Here is a 22,703-nt window from a genome sequence, read left to right as displayed (position 1 = left end):
GTCACGGGAGCAGAGGAGATACTCACTCCAGTAGGAAAGTCTCAATACTTGGAGAAGAGCTAACCACAAAGACATCCTTAAAAGGAATAGCAGACTTTACCTTCTGTAGTTCTAACCTACTCTTTTTGGCCCTGACTGTGAAAGGTTTAAACACACAGACATTACAATGCTTTGAAAATAATTCCACCCAAGTATTCTTACATATTTTGTAAGCTTGCACGGTGAGGAGATTTTGCTCCCACTTACATTTACTGAACTCCATGCTTTCTGTTTTTTCTCTGCAATACAAAAACACTGAAAATAGAAGTTATGTCCTTACCATAACGTTCCATGTGGAGTGTTCATCTCGCCTTTGTTCTTACACATGGGTTCGGAGCCGATCCTCGGCTCCGTGTGGGCCGCTTGCAAGCTCTGCATCGAGAAGAAGCTCGAGATCACCTAATACCCACAATCCCCCTCTGCCTTTACCTCAGATCTAGTTTGCAAGCAAACCAGCAGCCAGAGAGAGCACACTCATACCAAAATTTACACAATCAAGAAATCATCTATATACATATATACACATGTGCATCATACAAATACGACCACTGCAAATGCAGAAGGAGAATACTCCAGACCAGGCACCAAATTGAACGTTCTTCCTGAGGGTGGGAGGGTGGGAATGTAAGAACAAAGGCGAGATGAACACTCCACATGGAACGTTATGGTAAGGACATAACTTCTATATGTGAGAGTGTTCAATCTCGCCTTTGTTCTTACACATGGGTAGTGTCCCTAGCTCCATGTTCCTGAGGAACTCACGGGAGAACGTTCTTGAGCACAGTGGAACCAAAGGTTGCCCTATCCCTAGAAACCCTGTCCACTTTGTAATGAGAGATGAATGTATGCGGTTTAGCCCAAGTAGCAGCTGCACAAATCGTGTCTAATGGTAGGCGAGCTGCGTGAGCCAAGGATGTAGACACTGATCTTGTAGAATGTCCTTTAGGTTTGACAGATAAGGTTTGATTTGAAGACTCATAAACGATATGATACAATCAGTTAGCCATTTGGAAAGAGTTCGTTTAGTAACCGCTACACCTTTCCTGCTGTCAGCAAAAGCTACAAATAGTTGATCAGATTTCCTGTGATCCTTTGTTCTATCCAAATAAAACCTGAGTTGTCTATGGACATCCAATTTGTGCAACATATACTCTAACTTATTAGTGTGATTTTTGAAAAAGGTGGGTAATTCAATGGACTGATTAATGTTATTGGTAGAGCAAACTTTGGGGAGAAAGGATGGATTAGTCTTGAAGAGATACTCTGTCAGAGTGGAAAATCAAATAAGGGTGTTTAATAGAAAGAGCCTGAAGCTCAGACACTCGCCTAGTGGATGTAATGGCTACCAAGAAGAGAGTCTTCCACGATAAAAACTTCAATGGGCAAACGGAGGCTGGCTCAAAAGGTGGCAACATCAATCTAGAAAGTAAGAGGTTCAGATTCCAAGGTGATGTAGGTGTTCTAACTGGTGGTCTAATATGAAAAGATCCTTTTAAAAGGCCTTACAAAGTCTGTGAGCCATAACAGGTGCCCCACATTCTTCCACATGAAAGTTGGAAATGGCAGCCAATTGCACTCTTAAAGTGGCAGGAGAAGCTCCTTCATGGAACAATTCTGTTAAAAACTCCAAGATCTTGTTTAACGGAGCTATAACAGGGTCCAAATGATGTGAATTCGCCCAGAAAACGAAACGCTTCCATTTACTGGTGTAGGTCTTTGTAGTGGAAGCTTTATGAGAAGCCACTAATATATTCTGAACTGCCGGTGTAAGAGAATCAGACCTGGCTAGAAAGAAGCGGAGCAGCCAAGCTGCTAGATGGAGTGATTCGAGAGATGGGTGAGGAACTCCTGACGAGTGAGTCAGTAGATCTGGCTCTGGGTCCAGAATCCAAGGTCCCCGAATGCGGTGTTGCAATAGAAAGGGGAACCAAATTTGACGAGGCCAGAATGGGGCAATGAGGATTATCGTCCTTTGAAGGTTGCTGGCTTTCTGCAGAAACTTTGCAATCAGGGGAAAGGGAGGAAAAGCGTACAGGAGACCCGGGGGCCAATCGTGCACCAGCGCGTCCCTGGGGACTTCCCCTGGAGGGGGTAATAGGGCAAAGTAGCTCCTGCATTTGGCGTTCATTGGAGACGCAAAAAGATCGCAGGAAGGCTGGCCCCACTTGTGAAAAATCGTCTTCGCAATTGACTGTTTGAGGGACCACTCGTGAGGCAACAGGATTGCTCTGCTCAGCCTGTCGGCTATGACGTTGGATGACCCCGGGATGTGCGTTGCGATCAGAAAGCGACCGTGGACTCCGCCCATTGCCAAATTCTCATGGCCTCTCTGCATAGCTGATAAGACCTGGTTCCCCCTTGCTTGTTTATGTACCAGACTACAGACATGTTGTCTGTCTGAACTGCAATAGTCCCTAGAGGAAGAAGGGGAGCAAAGTGTTGCAACGCTAAAAACACTGCCCTCACCTCCAGAACATTGATGTGCAGATTGTACTCCAAATTGGTCCATTCGCCTTGGACTGTCTGTCCCTGAAAGATGCCCCCCCACCCTATCAGGGAAGCGTCCGTGGTTATTGTCGCTGTCGGCGTGGGTAGCACAAATGGTCTTCCGCTGGAAAGGTTGCAAGTCTGAAGCCACCAGGTTAGGTGTGATTTGCATGTGTTTGTAATCAGAATTTCGTGTGTCAGAGGTAGCTGTTGGAACGACCATTGTGCAAACAGTAGCCATTGTAGAACTCTCATGTGCAGTCTTCCCAATGGTATCGCAATGAGAGAAGCTGCCATGAGACCCAAGACCTTCAGAACCAGCTTTGCTGGGGATTTTTTGGATGACAGAAGGAGAGAAATGTGGCTTTGTAGTGAGACTATCCTTTCTGGAGGGAGCCTTAGAATTAAATGATGCGTATCTAATTCCACTCCTATGAATAAGATATGCTGTGATGGCTGCAGTAAAGATTTTTCGAAATTTACGGAAATTCCGAGGAGAACACAAAGTTGTAGAGTGTAATCCCTGGCCTGTATCAGTTGACGCCGGGTGGTGGCAGAAAGGAGCCAGTCGTCCAGATACGGAAACACCTGGAATCCTAGGCGTCTCAGATGAGACGCTACCACTGCCATGCATTTGGTGAAAACCATGGGGGCTGAGGTCAGACCAAAGGGCAGGGCTCGAAACTGATAGTGACTGGCTCCCAGCCGGAAGCGCAAATGATCCCTGGACGCCCTGGCCATTTTGATGTGATAGTATGCGTCCTTCAGATCTATTGAGCACATCCAGTCGTCCTTCTGTAAGAATGGAAGGATCGATTGAAGCGTGACCATTCGGAACTTTTCTTTCTTGACAAAGGTGTTGAGGTTGCTTAGGTCCAGAATCGGCCTCCAGTCCCCTGTCTTCTTTGGAACTAAAAAGAACCTTGAGTAAGTTCCGAATCCTATTTGGTCCGCTGGGACTGGTTGGATGACTCTTTTTTCTAGCAGCTTTGACATTTCTATAGCTGCTGGGTCTCACAGATGGGGCGGCACATCTGGGAGTCTTTTCTTTGGAATGGGAGTGGATAGAAAGGGTATTTTGTAACCTCTGGTAACCACGCTTTTTACCCAGTTGTCTGTAGTAAGATTTTGCCAGGCCTGAGGGTATAAAGCTAAGCAACCCCCGACTGCCTCCAGAGCAGGACAGTCGGGCCTCCTCTCAGGAGTGCTGGAAAGGTTTTCCAGGGGGTGTATCCCTGTCACCTTGGTTTTGCGGACCCCCTCTGCCGCCAGGGCGGCATCTTCCACCTCTGCCCCCTCCTCTGCCTCTAGAGGGGGCATCACCCTGTGTGCCTGGGAAAGATCCTTGGGGTTTTCGAAACCACATTTTTCCACCGCGTTGCCATTTGGGGTACGGTCTGGATGGGGTGGAAAAACGGACTCCGACAGCAGACAGAGTCTTTCCCTCCTGTTCACACCGGGTAAGGGTCTCCTTTACTTTGGGGCCAAAGAGAGTGGCACCATCAAATGGGGCGTTAGTAAAGGAAGACTTGAAGGCTTCCGAATGAACATAAGCGCATCCAGGATTGTCTGCGAAGAGCAATCGCTGAAGCTGCTGCCCTACTCGATCCTTCGCTGCGTATGATATCAGCCTCATGGATGAGTTAACAATGGATGTAAGGGTATTGAGATGTGCTGTAACTTTCTCTGAGACAGCAGCATCTGTAGTACCCTGGAGGGTATCTCCCAGCTCTTTGATTAGATCCCTCTGTAGACGTGTAAAATGGGTCAAATAGTTCAGGGATCGCATAGAAAAGGCCGCTGAACTAAAAATGCGCTTCCCGTACCTGTCCATAGTCCTGGAATCTTTGTTAGGCGGATGGACAGATGAGGAAGATTCCGACATCTCCTTTTTCGTGGCCGCTGCCACCACTATGGCGTCCACTGGAACTCCCTTTGTGAGGTAAGCCTTGTCTTGGGGTGCAGTGATGTACTTATTAGGCTTCCTAGGGACTGGTTCCACCGTGTCAGGTGTCTCCCACGCCCTTCGAGCAATCAGCTCCATTAACTCATCGAAGGGCGGAGTGACCCAGGAGGAGGAAGGGCGAGCACCGAATGCCTTCAGCAAGACTGACTCATCCTCAGAAGGGGGAAGGGACTGCCAATCACCTCTCTGCTTTAGGATCTCCAAGATGTCAGAAAAGGAGACATCTTCTGAAGGTGACTTTGGGGACCCTTCTGACTCATCCAAGTCAGTATCGGATGTCAAAGATTCTTGTGGAGAATCTAAGTGTCTCCTCTTACACAATCTTTTCCTAGTGACTTCTTCGGGGGGGGGCATCCGAAGAAGCCTCCGAGGAAGAGGGGGCACCCTCCAGGGGTGGCTGAGACACCGGTGCTCGACGCTTGGATGTGGCCGTTGGTGCAGAGGAAGATAACGGTCCTTTATGGGGAGGAGAGGCTGCTTCTACTGATGTGGTTGTCTGGGTAGACAACACCTTCCTCATGACATCGAAGGCCCCCGGGTCCCGAGTCGAGGTATCTCCCGGTTCCGAAGAAATGGGAAGAATCCCCGAAACAGGCACCGAAGGCATCGACCCCGAGGACGGAGCCGAATCGATCCGAGCCGAGGCCCCGAGAGGAAGAGTCGGAACCGAAACATCGGTTCGACTCTCGGCCCCGGAACCAAGGATGGATCTTCGGCTCCGAGACTCCGGTACCGGATCCGACGGAGTCGAGGTGAACGGAGCCGACCGAGAAAAGGACGGTTCTGGCACCGAGGGCTCCACAATCAGTAGATCAACCTCTTCCGGCTCCAAAGACTGGACAGGTCTCGGAGGAGGAAGGGATGGAGATAATGGAAGGCCTTCAAGTTTCGACACTAATTGGGTGGAAACCGAGATAAGTTTGGATAAGGCCGTATGCTCCAATAATTTCTGCACCACACGGTCAACATCGGTGTCGGAGAGGGGCCTGGAAGAACGGGTCAAAGGAATCGAAGACGGAGCCGACCTCAACAGTGTCGGGGAGGGAGCTCCATCACCGGTTCCAAGACTCGAGGCTCGAAACTGACAACAGTTGAACACTCGGCCCCGAAGTCTGTGGAACCGGTGATCTAACTTTAGCTGAAGAGCTCGGAGCCGATGACTTGGGCTCCGACGTCTTCGATTCCTTCGAGGATTTGGATGCCTGGTCAGAAGCATCCAGAGCCTCTTGAAAGGAAGGTTTTAACAAACCTCTATCCATTAGTTTCCTGCGCCTATCTGTCATGACCCTCCCACTGAAAGAATGACAAATAGAGCAGTCTTCTTGCAGATGGAGAGGGCCAAGACAGTAGACGCAGGAACTATGATTGTCAGTTACTGACATCTTTTGCCCACATTGGCAACGCTTAAACCCCGATTTAGCCTTTTCAGACATGTCACTAATAAAAATTGAAAGGTCAAATCCAGTAAAGTAGTCAAGTCCGGTGAAATTGTCGAATCCAGTAAGGTTAGTCAATCCGGTAGTCAAATCAAGTAAGGGGTGGTAGGCCCCGAGGAGAACTCTAAATAAGTTTTAATAAACTTAACGGAACCGAGTATCCCTCAAACTTACCACACACACACAATATATCACTAAACAACTTTTTATAATAAAAGTACCAAGAAAAATACAAGAATAAATTCTTAATCTTATCTTAGGTGCTCAAGCTCGACCCAGTGATGCGAACGCTGCAGCGGCAAACTAGATCTGAGGTAAAGGCAGAGGGGGATTGTGGGTATTAGGTGATCTCGAGCTTCTTCTCGATGCAGAGCTTGCAAGCGGCCGACACGGAGCCGAGGATCGGCTCCGAACCCATGTGTAAGAACAAACGGCGAGATTGAACACTCTCACATCACAGGAGTAGTAATGATGCAAGGTATTCAGCTGTTATAAACACAGTCACATGGGCATACAATTCCAGAATCCTGAAGAAACAGTGCAATGCCACTCTGTATTAAACACACAGCTGCTGTCAGAAAAACTCTTATGATCTAAAAATGAAACAACAAAAGTCTGTCAGGAAAGCCATGAATATCTGTAAATAAAGTTCTGAGGGCTAAAATAAAGGCATAGCAACAATAAAAAAAAAAACACACTAGTACGCCTAATGGTAGGAAACTCACCAAATAGCAAATGGCACATGGCTGGGGCTGGGTAGAGGGAAGTTAAGTCTGGCAAAAATTCCTTTAGCCAAAAGCAAAAAAATTAAAAATACTGACATTAACACGCACAAAAATAGCTATGAACACCAAGCTGGCAGTCTGAAAAAAAGAAATCAAGAAAAATACTTTAAAATGCAACATGCTATGTAGCCTTGGACAATTTTTGGATCTGATCAAATTTCCCCTAGTAGTATAAATACCACCTCAGGTCTCCCCTTAAAAGAGGCCACAAGCCTAGTGGAACTAATGTGGTAAACAAAGGTTAAATAAATAAATAATTATTTTCCTGATTCACACACTATCATAGGTAAGGAAAAAGAGCAAGGTAGTCTGGTAAAGTTTTGAATTCTGGGCCCACTAAATCTTACTGGCCTCAGCCCTTAAGGAAATGAAGATGGAACATTATTCTCAGATCCTGGATTACTGTTACTACACTCGAGGTATAAAAGTAGTTAGAATGCTAGGCCAGTACTACCTGTGCCTGCTGCTGTAACATAGGTCTCTGATGGACATCTAGAGTACATATGCTGGCTCTTGGATAATACGCTAACCTCATGCTAAGACTCTTTCAAGGTGGGCCTTACTTAACTATTGATAATAGTCTATACTACAACAATCCAATTACTCAGATTGCAGAAGCTGTAATGAAAGTCATGCAGTCTGGGGGAGTTTTCAAAGCAATTCCAGGTGAGACTGGGACCAAAGTTACTCTACGTTCCCATCTGTGAGTGATCCCAGCAGCTTCAGTGACAGATGAACAAATCTTGAAAAGGGCAGATGGCTCACGGAGAGTACCTCACATGTCAGCAGTTGTAGATAACTCTTCTGAAAAGAAAGCTAAACTCCCCAACTCCAGTATTACACATACCAAGATAGACAGTGTATTCCTAAATTTTAATGACTACTGCTAGGAGTCGTCAGTGAATTTCTGCTGCACATGGTAGCAATTATCTTCAAACGTTATACTCAAATGACCTTTCAAAGTGTTCAGTTATGAGCTCTGTACTGTCAGGCCATGTTCCATATCAGTATAAAGTGATTAATACAGTGTGTTTTATTTGAAATATGACACTACTAAATAAAGTTAGACCAATACATACATGCATATGTGTAGCCAAGTATATTTTTAATAATTGTTGTAGAAGTATGAAGAAAGACAGAACTCACATCAAAGCGTCCAATGCGTGCTGTTGTCTGATTAGCTTGCATCATTGCTGTCAGAGCCCACATCTGTTGCACATGAGATGAAACTTTTTCTGAATCAGGAAGGCCCTTCAAATAGAATAAAATGTCAATATAATAGTAAACATTCAATGTAACAAGTCACTCAAAGATTCATTTGTTTATAATATTAATTCTGAAACAACCGTGTTAATATTTACTATGTTTGTCTGTTTTCTGAGCTGACTAACAAACAAATGAAATCGTCTCACAACATCTAATGTTCATTAATTGGTCAAAGGATAAAATAAGTACAAAGACATGATAAAGACAAAATAATCTCAAGGAAAAACTCACATAAACAAAAACAAATTACATCAAGCAAATAGGCAGTTAATGTAAAATAAAGTAAAACATGTTATGTACAATTAATACTCGAAGATATTAAATAAATGCCATTACAAAAACTCAATGAATTATTTTATAATAAAAGACTACACAGCTGCTAACCTAGCAGACTTCCACAGTCCCTTTTGTACCTGTATGTGGCATCTCTGTAGCACACTATGCTATCTGGCTATAATGTGTCACATTGCTGTTCTGAACTGTCTTTAAGTTTCTTGGAGGCCATTTTTTGCTTGGGCTAAAGGGAAGTCTATCTGTTCATCAGTGGCAGTGATAAACACTGAGCAACCTGCCTGCCCCTGTGGGAGTGGTTACTGCCTTGAAACTGTAGTTTTATTGGCCATTTTGGGTCAATTCCAAACTCCTTGAGCTTCCTCTCTTAAAACCCTCTTTTGCGCGGTTTTGCGCGTTTTTGTGCATAGTGCAATAACGGGCAGCGCCACCTAATTGGGTTTAAACTATTCCTGGCTCCACAAAGTCTGCTCTTCCCTTTTTCCCTTAGAACTGCTCTATCTCTCAAATTAAACATCATATTCTCATTCTAAGGCCCTTCACTGGTCCAAATAAGTAATCTTACAAGTTAGCACTATTAAACCATCAGCAATACTTACTCTTATACTCTCTACGATTACCTTGTCCCCTATTGGACCGTCTTAATTCAGTTCCCTATATTACTCTAGCATGTCCAAAGGTCAGTCAATGGTTTCCTCTCCAGCCCAGCTGGTGAATCTGGGAATTTTGAGGCAATGTTACAACAGTCTCATGTACACAGACAACCCTCTCCTCCTCCAAACAGGTTCAAATATATGTGAGAGATGCAACCATATAGCCAAACTGGAGGCTGAGCTCTTTCATCTCAAACTGGTATAACCAGTCAGGAGGAGAAGGTAACCTCACACAACACAATTCCAGTATCACATAGTCCCACCACATCAGCGAACCAAACAAATAAATACACAAAAACATACTCAGAGGCTCTAAATAAAAATCTACCTAAGCAACAGAGACCTCCAAAGCAGACATCCAAGCAAACGCCACCCCAAAACAAAACACGCACAACACATAGCCCACAAAGTCAGTGTGCCAAGCAGCCACAGCCCTTAAGGCTGAATAACACACCCAATACTCTTGTAATTGGCGACTCTATTGTCAGACACACTGACGTCCCGCTCACCAGGCTGAACAAGGAGAAGGTCACAGTGAGCTGCCTGTCGGGCGCTGGGATCCGCCACATAACACAAGCACTCAGGTCACTCCAAAGCAAATACAAATATGACTCAGTCATTGTACATGCTGGTGTGAATGACCTGAGACGTACCTCCCTAGACTACATGAAAAGAGACATAGAGGAGCTCTCTGATCATGTAGCCCAGGCTGGTATGACCCTGACCTTGAGCAGCATCTTACCCTCACCTAGAATGATGCCACAGTACAAAGACAAAATGATCGATTTTAACAATTGGCTAAAATTTTTGTGTCATTCAAAGGGGATCCAGTGTCTATCAGCCTGAGATGACATGCACGACAAGCCACGTTGCTTCGCTAGGGACGGCTTGCACCTGTCTCCACTGGGCTTTCGGATACTGGCTAAGGCTCTGGCCACCCTCATAGTGCCTTTTTTAGGCAAGGCTCAAAAGTCAAACCCACCTCCATAGACAGCACAAGGAATAAGAAACTAAGGGTAATGCTGCTAAATGCCAGAAGTCTTAACCTCAAGATGCACGCACTCAAAGCTATCCTCAGAACATCGATATCTGTGCAGTGACAGAAACCTGGTTCAAGGCTCCAGAGAGCACCCCAGCACAACCAGGTTATACCTCATATCATGCTTTTCGGCCCCAAAACCCAGACCGAACCACAAAAGGAGGGGGAGTTTCCATATTTATCAAGGATAGCCACACCTCCAGGTTAGTGGCATTGCATGAAGTATCGGAGACCATCCATGTGCAACTAACAGTGGGCAAAACTGCTTTTCAGTTTATAGCATCCTACAGACCACCCTCTCAAAGTCAGGAATCCCACTCGGTTTTCCTGAAAACATTGGAGAACATGAAGATCTCTCCGAACACCATTATATTGGGCAACTTCAACTACCCAAACATAGACTGGGAGCACTACTCAAGCCCCAGCACCTTAGCCCAAAGGTTCCTGGAAATTATAAACTCAAATGCTACGGAACAACTAGTCACCACTCCCACAAGAGGGGATAACATACTAGACCTGATCATTACCAACATGGGGACTCTATGCTCCATACCAGAAGTATATCCTTCATTGGTAAGATCAGACCATAAGTTAATTTCACTGGATATCCACATCCCGACCCCACCCCCAGCCCAGAAAACCACAGTGAAAAACTTCTCAAAAGCGAACTTCTCACTCCTCAAAACTGAAGTGAAATCTTTCAAGGCCCCAGGGCCAGTGGAAACTACGGCCCAAACTGCAGAATCCTATATAAACGCATTCTACGGACATCTCCAGGAATGCATGGATCATGCTATCCCAAACAAAACCAAGACCCAATCATCCAAAGGCAGGCGTCCAGTCTGGTGGACCCCTGCCATAAATAGACTGTACAACAGAAGGAGGAAGCTACTACATGATAGAGCAAAATCCCTAATAGGGAAGGCATCTCTGATCAGTACTAGCAAAAAATTACGATCCCTCATAAAATCCTCCAAGGCCAGCTTTGAGAGAAAAATTGCACAGGACACTAAAGACAATCATAAGGCTTTTTTCAGTTATGTTAGGAACCTGGGATACAACTCCCAGACTTGTTCTGAGTTGATTCTAAATGACAAAAAATACTCTGAACCCACAGACATCGCCAATATCCTGGCAGACAGGTTCAGTGCAAACTTCTCCACCCCCTCCCCCCCAAAAGAGCAAGTGTCTATCCCGGCAGGGGGCTGCCTCCCAAACATCTCTGATGTTCAAGTGAAGGCTGCCCTCTCCAAAGCAAAAAACACTGCTTCCATGGGACCAGATGGCGTCCCGGGTTGCGTCCTACATGAACTCCAAGAAGAACTAATCCCTCAAATAAAACAGTTGTACAATCTCAGCCTCACTACAGGATATGTGCCCACAGAATGGCGTACAGCAACAGTGGTCCCACTCCACAAATGTGGAGCCTCCACGGACCCTGGAAACTATCGCCCCATAAGCCTGACTAGCTTAGTCTGCAAGGCTATGGAGAGGATCATCATGGAGCTCATAAACAAAGACATCAGGGACCTACAGACACTAGATCCTACCCAATTCGGCTTCGTCAAGGGCAGATCCTGCCTTTTGAACCTGGTTGACTTCTTTGAACCAGTCACCAAAGCCATAGATGAAGGGAAAATAGTCCACACAGCCTATCTGGACCTAGCCAAGGCATTTGACACAATACCCCATGCGGGCATCATAGATGAGCTATCCAGCTTAAATATAAACCCCTATGTCACAAGATGGGTCGCAAACTGGCTCAAAGACAGAACCCACAGAGTGAGAGTTGCTGGAGCCATGTCAGACTCGAAACCAGTCACAAGTGGTGTCCCACAAGGTTCTGTCCTGGGACCGCTCTTGTTCGGTATATACTTTTCCGAGGTACAGGCCAATGTGGGAGGACTATGGCTCACCAAGTTCGCAGATGACTGCAAACTGGGCGCCATAATCGACTCTCCATCTGACACAAACATCCTTCAAAAAGGTCTCACAGAGACGGATAACTGGTGCCAGAGCCATGGTCTAAAGCTAAATGCCAAAAAGTGTATAGTCATACCCTTTGGCAAAAACAATGTGCCCACAAACTACCACATAGGCGGTAAACCATTAAGTACAGAGAAAGTAATTAGGGATCTGGGGACTCAAGTTGATAGCAATCTCTCCTTTGACAACCACATTGCCAAAGTGGTTAGAAAGACCTTCTACATGGCCCACCTCATCATGAAAGGATTCACATCTAGATCAAGAGAGGTAATCGTGCCCCTTTATTCATCCCTCATCAGGCCCATCATAGAATACAATGCCCCTTTTGGGATGTACCTTACCCGACACCTGCAGCAATTAGAAAGACCCCAAAAGTACCTCACCAAGAGGATCAAGGGACTCAAACAGATGCCATATGCTGCTCGGTTAAAAAAACTCCAGCTCTACTCAGTTGCATACCGCCTACTTCGAGGCGATCTATGCCTGACATATAAAGCTATGTCCAATCCAGAATTAATGGACATGCTCCACCTCAGTAAATCTAAATCCCTTAGAGCCACATGCTCGAGGGACTTGAACCTCAGCACAGAAATAAATAGGACTTGCTGGAGGGACAGATTCATAACCCAGAGGCTCCCTTCACTCTGGAATAGAATTCCAATTCATGTTAGGCAGAGCACCTCACTGAATTCTTCAAGAAGAATCTTGATGAGTGGATGGGGGATCGTAGGTTTGTCCCGGGGATTACTTCCGTGTCACTATTAGACAGAGGCACAGTAACCTAAACTGTGAAAAGGGCACAGTATACTCAAATCAAGGGGTGGCGTAAGCCAAACAAAATCGGGCTAGGCTTATAATTGCCCCAAGGCAGATGGCCTAGTATGAACCTATGAACCTATATGTGACAGTTCATAATACAGCTGTTTAGAGAATAAGCAACCTGTACATTGCCACTCTGTTTGGAGAACGAACATTCCCCAGCAGTGTGTTGGTAAACAAGTTTGTCGCATCACTGCATCATATTAAGTGGCCATGGAGCTTGGTCTGTAATGGAGGTAACAGCTGCCATTATTTTACGCTAGCAATGCTTTTGCTGTTCAGTTTGTGTAAAACTTTAAAAAAAAAAGAAAAAGAACATTAAAAAAATGTCTGTCTGTGTTTATGTATGTTATTCCAGAGTGTGTTTATTTTTCTGTCTGCCTGTGTACGTGTACAGGTACTCACATGCATGAAAGCTGAAGTAAGTGTGTGAGTGTGTGTGTGTGAGTGTGATGCATCTCTTAAAATTACTTCTTAACCTCTTAGCTCAAGAAATCTGGATAATTGTTAAAGTAATGGGGAGGACAACGGCTCAAAAATAGAGACAGACTTTAAATAATTCTCTTATAAAATTTGAAAGTTGGATTTATGTTAATATCCTTCAGAAAATACATGTTAAGTCCAAACCTCTCACCTGTCCCTGAATTTCAGGGACACCCCTGATTTTGACTTAAATTTTAGCTCTGCCTCCCTTAATCCCTCCTAAAACTGGTGACTTTTGAAGAAATGGTGATGAATTTCTCTTAATAAACGATGACAATAAATAGAGCAATAGCCATTTTTTTACTTCAGAAAATGTATATTAATTCACATTCTCTTATTCTGTCATTGTTTCAGATTAATAGTACTAATATTTTAAAAGTGTCGTGTATTACTTCTGTATTTGTCCCTGATTCTGAGAGCTACGATAAAGTCTGAAACTCAAACGTAACTCATTATTTAGTGACTTAATCGCCTTATGATTTGCCAGAATATACTACAGCAAGTTTGAACAGTAGGTGTTGGAACTATTTTATATCAAAATTACTATAATATATATATATATATATATATATATATATATATATATATATATATATATATATATATATGAAATTAAAAGAACAAAAACAAACAAATGCAAAACAATTTAACAAACAGCCCATTCTCTAAGCACAATAATGCCCTGCAGGGTGTGTGTTACTGTTTTAATAACTCCCTTCCAACACCACTGGCAGGTGCTATTTACACAATAACACACACCCTGTCAGGCATTATTGCTTGCATAACGTCCCCCTGGACATCTATTTTGGTAAGGATAATATAGTATTATTCAGCTCACACTGCAGTCTAAATACTTTTTTGTAACTCTCAGCATATTACCATTCTCACCTAGTGCTGATTTACTCAGACAGTTTTAAACAGGTTCCATTCTATTCTTTCTTTAAATGGATAAGTAATTTACCTAATCAAATGGGATGCAACATAAACTCATATCTGTCTGCTGCTATCACAAAGGTATCCTAATCATGAGATTATGCTGCAAAGCAAATATGCATATAAAAGTACGTATGACATCCGATGAGGCCAATTTTCAAAGAGAAATTGATTTTATATTGGGTATGTTTACAAAAAGAGGGTATCCAGAATGGTTTCTTAATAGTATAAATAAAGAGGTCATAGCCAAAAGAGAGGCAGGAGTATTTAGACCAATATTAGGTTATACTCCAAGTTCTGGAGTTATACCCAGTGGGCATGAAGTGGGTGTGTCCCTTGATTTGAACAAACAAAAGAAAGTTGGTGGACATTCTTTCTTTACTGTGTACAACAAGGATAGTAGCACTGTAATGAATATTATTTTCAAAAATTGGATTTTTTTACTATGGACTATACCGTTAAAAGTTTATTGGGTGAAAAACCCAATATAGTTTTTAGAAAAGATAGGTCCATTAAAAATATGTTGGAATCTGGTAATAAGGTTGTTGTTGTTGTTGTTGTTGTGTCTTTCGGCTTTTCCCGGTTAGGGGTCGCCACAGTGAAACTCCGGTCCACTAATGATTGGTAGTTGATTTTTACATGCTGAGTTACCAGCTCTGACACACAACCTTCAACGAAGGTACACCCATTCACGCATGTCTCCATGCAGAAGACGCTCTAGCTGAGAATCGAACCGGACAGCGTCTTACTGTGAGGCGACAACGCTATCGCAGCACCACCACCATGGTATTATGCAATAATCGACCATTTGGTAATTTTAAATGTGGAATGTGTTCATTACATCCACATATACTCACTACAGGTGTAAATTTTCACCTATTTGATTTTAGATTTAAGATAAATGGGCATTACAATTGCCAGTCTAAAAATGTAGTTTATCTAGCCAAGTGTTTGGCCTGCCCAGCGTTCTATATAGGAAAAACGTCTTGACGTTTGCGTGATAGGATGTATGAGCATCTTACTGATATTAAAAAAGGAAAGCTTACAAATGCCTTGAGCAAACATATAAGTGAATACAGTAGGCATAATTTTAACTTTTTGGTAATACAACAGATACCTGACCCACAGGGGAATATTTTATCTGAACATCTTGAGTTATGTGAGTTGAGATGGCAATTGTGTTTAAATGCCTTTGTTTATCCTGGTCTTAATGATTTTACTAGTATTTCCTGTCATTTGAAACTCCAGCATTTTAAAGGTTAATATTTTAAATGAAGGTCTGAAGATTTTATTGGTTAGCCAATTAATTGATTAGACTATGTCAAGTGTTTCAGTTTGTGTGTGTTTTTAGTTCTGAAGAAGTCCCGTGATGTATACTGGGGATTAAAGCACTTAACTTGGTCTACTGGTGCAATAAAGGTCGTTTTTGAAGAGTTTTGTTCCACTGCTTTCTTCTTTTATGTATATAAAAGCATACCAGTTCACTGACTGTGAGAAACGTTCTCCAAGGGTTAGTTCAAAAGCTAGTATTTTTACAGAAAAACATAACCACCACAATCTGTGACCTGATGCATACTAAAAAGTACTGTATCAGAGGCACAATAATAGGACAGAAAATACAATAGGACAGACAATACACTAGACTTAAATCAGAATGGAAATGCTGGATAGTACTGGAATGGCATCCACAAATTAGCACAATGCTAAAAGAAAAAAACTGAAGGAGACCAACATGAAAACTAGCAAGGAAGACCTGCTACTACATCAAACTAAAGCACTTTCATGTGTGGTATCGGTGAACATATAGTAGCGATGTATCTAAAACCACACTTTATGAATATGAGCCTCTATGAAAATTGAATTAAAAATAATACTGTTTTGCTGAGGTTTGTGAGGTGCAATTAATTTCAGACTTTTGTATTTAATACTTCAAACACAACATGTTGTTATTTAAGTGGCATTCAGTTACAGCTACAGTATCAATTTATATACATATAGATACCATGTACTCTTTTCTATTGATGTTATTAATTTCTGTACCTCATGGTATTTTACTGGTACATAAAACTGAAGGATTTCAATATTTCATTGCAGACAGCATCATCATTTCTTAAATGAAAGGCCATTTCGATATTTATATTTTCTTGCATTTTAATTAATTGCTTCATGTACAGAGATAAAACACTACAACTAATGTTTTAAGCAGGTTGTTTCAAAACAATTCAGTACTTTCTAGTCCTTGTAGCTATCGTGCTACCTTTTTCCATAATCTATTATACTGCTAATATTTGAGAGAGTTTGTGGTCTGTAGTTCTACTACTGATGAAGTAAGAAAAGTATCTGGAATGCCCTTTCAGACAGGCTTCCTGGATATTTTTGATTCAGATGAACTATTTACGCATCACCTAATGTTGCTTTTAGAAATGCATCTGAAGACACTATCTTGGATATCTCTGTTAAACACTGCTTTGCAAATCTCTTGAATGGAAGCTTTTCAAACCACAGCCATAACAAAGGTAGGGTGAAGGAGAATGTTATGGGGCACAATCTGTAAGTGTCAAGAGGGTGGAACTGCAGTACCGGCATTCATTTATTAAGCTGTGAGGATATTGGAGCTTCATAAATGAATGTCAATCCAATGCAACATCTGAGCTTGCCCATGTGTCAGCAACTGTAGCACGGTCCTTATTACAGCTGTAGTAAGCATTATGGCACAGTTACAAAAGTACAGGAGACTTTTTTTTTATTTCTGATCCTCAGTCTTAGACCTTTTTTTTCCAGAGGGGGCACTATTCTGTGATACTGGGAAACTGCACAGGGTGCCAGATGAGCAAGCTATGGTACTGTCTCAAACAAAGCTCTTCTGTCATATTTTGGGGGGTATACTCATTTTGGACACACGATTCTGTCTTCTTAGCAACCTTCTATCTGTAGCAAGAACAGGGAAAGATCTTAGACACTCATACTCCTTAACAAACACACCTTCCAGATGTTTTCGTGTAAAACTTTGTTGCTCTCTCACTTTATCCTCCTTGTTCTAAGATGATAGGCATCTTCATCTTTTATTATAGTAAAACTTGTCACCAGCTTAGTTTGATTTTATTCTCTCTTGTAATAAAAACATACTTTCAGAATGACCATAGAAAGTCAAGGTAGGCAGTCTACCATTTAATACAGATTACTGCATATGCATAATGGTCACCGCCAATGTACTAATTTTCTTTCGTGATGTTTTTCAAAGTTTGAACTGTCCTCTAGACTTGACCACTTCAAAGAGTGTAGTTTAGATTACAGGACACATGTTGAAATTCTCACTGCTCTAAACTCTTACTTGCATTTTGTGAACTATTGAAGACAACTACAGCTGGTATTCCGTGCCTCAAAATTATAGGTTTACACACATTATTGGTAACAGCACTTACATTCTGTAACTTCACGACCTCTAGAAACTGTGAATAATAGTCAACACATATTAGCTACACACATACCTCCGAACTAAAACAAATCTGTTCCAGTTTTATTCCATGGTATTCTTAGTAGTAAAAAATCATCTTTTTTCTTTGATTATTGTTGTCATGTATACTTTGCACGGAACAGTCCCTTACATTTTGTTTAATTTGAATTGACATGCTTTGCTAGTATAACACATCACATGCTCTTTCTCGACACTTTCCAACTCCCTAATGTCACTTGTACATTTCTGACAGCATTTCTTTCTTAACCACTTAGTTTGCTTACTGTTAATTTATCACCTTTAAGCAGAGGTGTATCTAGCACTACACAACCTAGGCAGCTGCCTAGGGACTGCTGGCCTGGGACAGCCTGCTGGGGGCTGCCACAACATTTAATTTTTAATTAATAACTTTTCTTTAAGGACGCACTTTGCATTTGTGTATGCATCTTTAGTACAATGCACACACACAACAACACAAGAGATTTAAACGCATGTTGGAACTTCACTTCTCCGTTCTCAAACACACGTTATATTGCTTGCTACAAGCATCTGTTGGACCACTGAACAGACTGCTGCTGCTTTCCTTTATACACAGAGCGCTGCCAGCTGTCAAAGACTGGGAAATGAGCATTCCTTCAACAGGTACTCACAGTGCACTGCAAGGAGAGAGAGAGAGTGTGCGTATTTGTGTATAAAATGCCTTAGTTAGGGATGGCAGGTTAATTAAGAAGCTTGCTCAGGCTCAAACCCTGTACCTTAGCTACAGGAGAGGACAGCCTTGATCCTCTGCACCAACTACCAGACTTGGATATTTTGTCTTTTATTGATTTATACATTTTGTTTCACTGTTTAATGGAAAAATATTCAAAACTACAGGGGTGTATTTTCAAGAAATGTGAGCTTCAATGGAAACTGTTGCTCATGCTAAGTCTATTTTCAATGTGCAACTGTTTTGTTTAGCAAATGGTCGTTAGTGTTTGTGTTATTGAATTTTAAACCATTGTTGGTAGCATACTTGCCTTTGGTGCAGCAGGTGGTAGGTTCTACTCCCACACAATGTAAATGGATTTCTGACACTGCAGTGCACTTTAAGGGGGTGGGAGTGTTGCACTCCTGCATGTGCTATCCTTTGGAAAAAATATTAAAATGAGGCCTTATCTGTCTGTGTTAATGGCAGGTGCTGTGATATCTTTTTAAATCTACCTGAGCTATCAAAAAGAGTAGAAAGAACTTCCCCAATGCCCTGGCCAAATTTCACCTAGTAATATAAATACCATCATAGGTCTCCCCTTGAAAAGACATTACTAGCCTAGTGGGACTAACCTGGCCAGCAAAGGATATTTAAATTAAAGTTTTAAATTAAATCCGTAGCTATGCCTTAATTTCAAAAGTAAAGAAAATAGTATGCACGCTGACAGTTTGAGCGGTGTTTACGGTAACTGAGGGTACAGCAACAAGTGATGGGACATAAGAATGGCTGTGTGTGTGGGGGGGCTGGTCCATCCCCCTGCCTAGGGCCCCATTTCACTATGGTCCAGCTCTGGCTTTAAGCATCTTATCTTGAATACAGTTTCTCTCTCCTCTAAGCAAGAACTTCAGTTATACTTCTTTCTTTACAGTAGACTTTTAACTCTGGCAAGCCTATCATTTTTACATTTCAAAACATTCCCACCTCCCTTATTTTGACAACAATTTCTACTTTAAGTTGACTAAGTAGTTGTGCAAAAAATGTTTGTGTTTTGGAGTTGTTGTCAAAAATAATTATTTAACAGCAACTTTATAAATTCATGCATATTATCCAAATACTCACTTGTTTTCCCTTTAGCACTGTGCAGTTGCTCCTCTTCTTGTTCTATCAGTCCCATTATTCTGCAATACATTAACCTTGTAAGCCTCTAAATAATTCCTATAATGTCTTTCCCATTTCACTTTATTTTATTTGTATCCTATTTTAAACTTCAGTTTCATTTTATCCCACTCACTAGCTATCCCTTCTGAAGAAATGGCCTTCTTCTCTAATAACTCATGAATAATTTTCCCTATCTATTCCTTAAATGCCTCTCTTTTTATCAAGCATGAAACCACCAGTGTCTCATTTTTACTTCATTATCCTGCATCTTTATCTTAATTTTTAACAACACATGATCTGAAATAGTTATTAGGTGTATGTCAAAGCTTTCAATTAAATACATGTTCTCCTGTGACATATCAATCCTTTCTAGTATAGCCTAATTATTGTACATAGTGAAATAATGTGCAAATTCTATCTACTGTTCTACTATTGAATTCACATCTTCCATACCAAACAGTCTTATGCATTTCTTCAGAAATCTACCCCATTTTGTTATATTTTCCCTTCTAGGTCCCTGATACATCCTGACATTGGCAAATTAAGTTCCAGTTCCCATTCGTTAATAATATTCCCAGCTAAAAGCTTAATATTTCTCTCACATTTATTAAACTCCATAATAGCAACATTTGATAGAAAGAATATTAACACATGCCAGCATAGCCCTCCTCTTTTGCCAATAGTCCCTTACTACCACAAATCTATCGTTAGCCATTTTCTCTTCTTCTGCCTTCTGTTTAGCACCCCTCTAACAATCAGTATTATTACTCCCCTTTTCTTTTGTCCTTGTTATTCTGCTGAATATCCATCCTGAAAATCCTCTTTGTCAAATTCACATGCCCATTGCTGCCCACTGAGGGGATCCCAACAGCTATAGAGGAAGTGGCTAACCCCTGGTCCACAGTGGTTGTTGGTGCTACACCAGAGGGATCTGAGGAAAAAGATGAGTGGTCTGAGGTACAACTAATGGCCACAGCAGAGTCGCCCATCTCTGGCTGAGGCAAATTGCTAGCCTGCTGTGGTGTCAAAGGCTGTTTGCTTAACTTTATTTATTTATTTATTTATTTATTTTGTAGCTGGAAGAAGGACTGACTATAGGATTGACAGTTTATTCCATGGTCCAGCAAAAAATGGTGCATTTTTCCTGAGGAAAACAAGCAGCAAAGGTCAGTAAAAATGTAAAATCTTTAAAAGTAAATTTTTCATAGAAAAACAGAGTAAAAAGCACTTTAAAACACATTGCCAGCCCCAAAAAAGTAAAATAAACACAACTTTGCCACAGGAAATGCTTTTAATTACTTTAAACAACTTTTAAACTGACAGAAAAAACAGCACTCCTGTCTAAAAGTACAATATAATACTGTGACAGTCCATTAAAACACAAACTCCAAGCTTTAAAATAATTTTCCTGAACAGGAAGGTGTTATCAAACATGTTTTTTAAAGCAAAATTTTTGTTCCCCAAAGGGAACTTATCTGACAAGCAAAAGAACAGCACAAGCTGACCATCAATCCTTGAAAGCCTCACAGGAACATACTCTTCAGCAGGAAAACTCTGAAGGGCTTGGTGCCCAGATGTGTTTTTAAGTCAGCTCAGGCTAACAGTTTGGACAAGTGGAAGGTAACCTGAAGCATTGGAAGTTGGCCAGCTGCTTTATCCCTGCAGGACATAACTCTAATAGCTTATGCTATTGCAGTAGTGATCAATATGAAGAACATCAACAGTGAATGACTGCAAGTTTTTAAATTAATACAACAGTAAACATCATGTGATCTGTTTGGGTCTACACATTCAGAAACTGTTTATCCAATAAGATTTCAAGGATGTCATATTTGGCTTCCTACTGCAATTGTGGCAGACATAATTGCAAGTCCTGCAATTATAAAAAACAGACACTGGGCCACATTCAATAAAGCCTGCACTATGTACACTAAGTGATATGTATTCAGTAAAATTCTTATCACATTTTTTGTGTTTTCAAGTCACTCAGAAAGATTACGCTAAGTGTACATGTAGTCTACCCTTTGTGGTAACCTGTATGAATCCCTGTCAGTATTTAAAGCTGCAAGAATATCAGTAGGAAAACTAAAGTTAGGAGGAAGAAAGTGTGAGTTGTCTCTGTTGTCTGTTCACTCAGAACAGTGTACACTTAGTGTAGGCATTGTTGAACCCCACCCACTGATTTACAAATGGTTTACTTATAAGCAGTTGAAGATACCTTTTTTGGCCTACCACTTACCGAAAAATGTAATTTTGAAAAAAATAAGTTATGTACTTACCATAACGTTCCATGTGAGTTGTTCTTCTCGCCTTCATTCTTACTGATGGGTTCGGAGCTGATCCCTCGGCTCCGAGTCGGCCAAATTGCAAACCTCGAGGTCTCCAAACAGCTCAAGGCTGAAACCCTATCCCATGATGCTTCTCTATTTCCCTCAGATCTTGTTTGCTGCCAACTAGTAACACATTCACAGAGTAAAAACACCATACTTATATTTCCAGTAACCGATGAAAGGAAAAACTCCTCAGAAAAGACCAAAGCAGGCTGAAAGAGTCAAGTCTCGAACTTCCAGACACTGGTTGGGGGTAGGAGGGTGGGTTGTAAGAATGAAGCTGAGAACAACAACTCACATGGAACGTTATGGTAAGTACATAACTTCTTTATGTGAAGTTGTTCAATCTTGCCTCCATTCTTACTGATGGGTAGCGTCCCCAGCACCACAATCTTGGGTGGCTCACGGGAGTACATGTCTAAGGACAGCAGAACCAAAGGAAGCCCTGTCCCTAGAGGTCTTGTCTACTTTGTAATGAGTAATGAAGGTATGTGGCTTTGACCAAGTGGCTTCCGCACAAATAGAGTGTATTGGTAGCCTGGCCGAAAAGGCTGTAGAAGTAGAGACAGTTCTAGTTGAGTGAGCTTTAACTTTGTTTTCTAAGGGAATACGTGCAGAACTATAAATAAAAGATATACAGTCCGAACGCCACTTAGATAAGGTAGGTTTGGAAACTGCGGCACCCTTCTTGGAATCTGAAAATGACACAGACAGCTGGTCATATTGTCTATAATCTTTTGTCCTGTCTAAATAGAAACAAAGTTGTCTGTGAACATCAAGCTTGTGAAGCATATACTCCAACTGATTAGTATGATTAAGAAAGAAAACTGGCAATTCAATGGTTTGATTAAGGTTGGATTCTGAGCAAACCTTTGGTAGAAAAGAAT

At 41.9% G+C, this 22,703-nt stretch overlaps 1 protein-coding gene across 4 annotated transcripts in view; it reads right to left on the bottom strand.

The window, feature by feature from the left end:
* NICN1 (nicolin 1) overlaps positions 1-22,703 on the bottom strand; it is a 525,511-nt gene that overhangs the window by 111,938 nt on the left and 390,870 nt on the right. For all 4 annotated transcript variants that reach the window (XM_044070573.1, XM_044070574.1, XM_044070572.1 and 1 more), the window contains one exon: positions 7,860-7,964. In XM_044070573.1, the coding sequence (XP_043926508.1) occupies positions 7,860-7,964 (105 nt within the window). The remainder of the gene's footprint in view (positions 1-7,859; positions 7,965-22,703) is intronic.

Source organism: Protopterus annectens, chromosome 4.part1, assembly GCF_019279795.1.
Source record: "Protopterus annectens isolate FY-2018-M chromosome 4.part1, PAN1.0, whole genome shotgun sequence".
NCBI lineage: Eukaryota > Metazoa > Chordata > Ceratodontiformes > Protopteridae > Protopterus > Protopterus annectens.
This window is presented reverse-complemented; position numbering and strand designations above follow the sequence as displayed.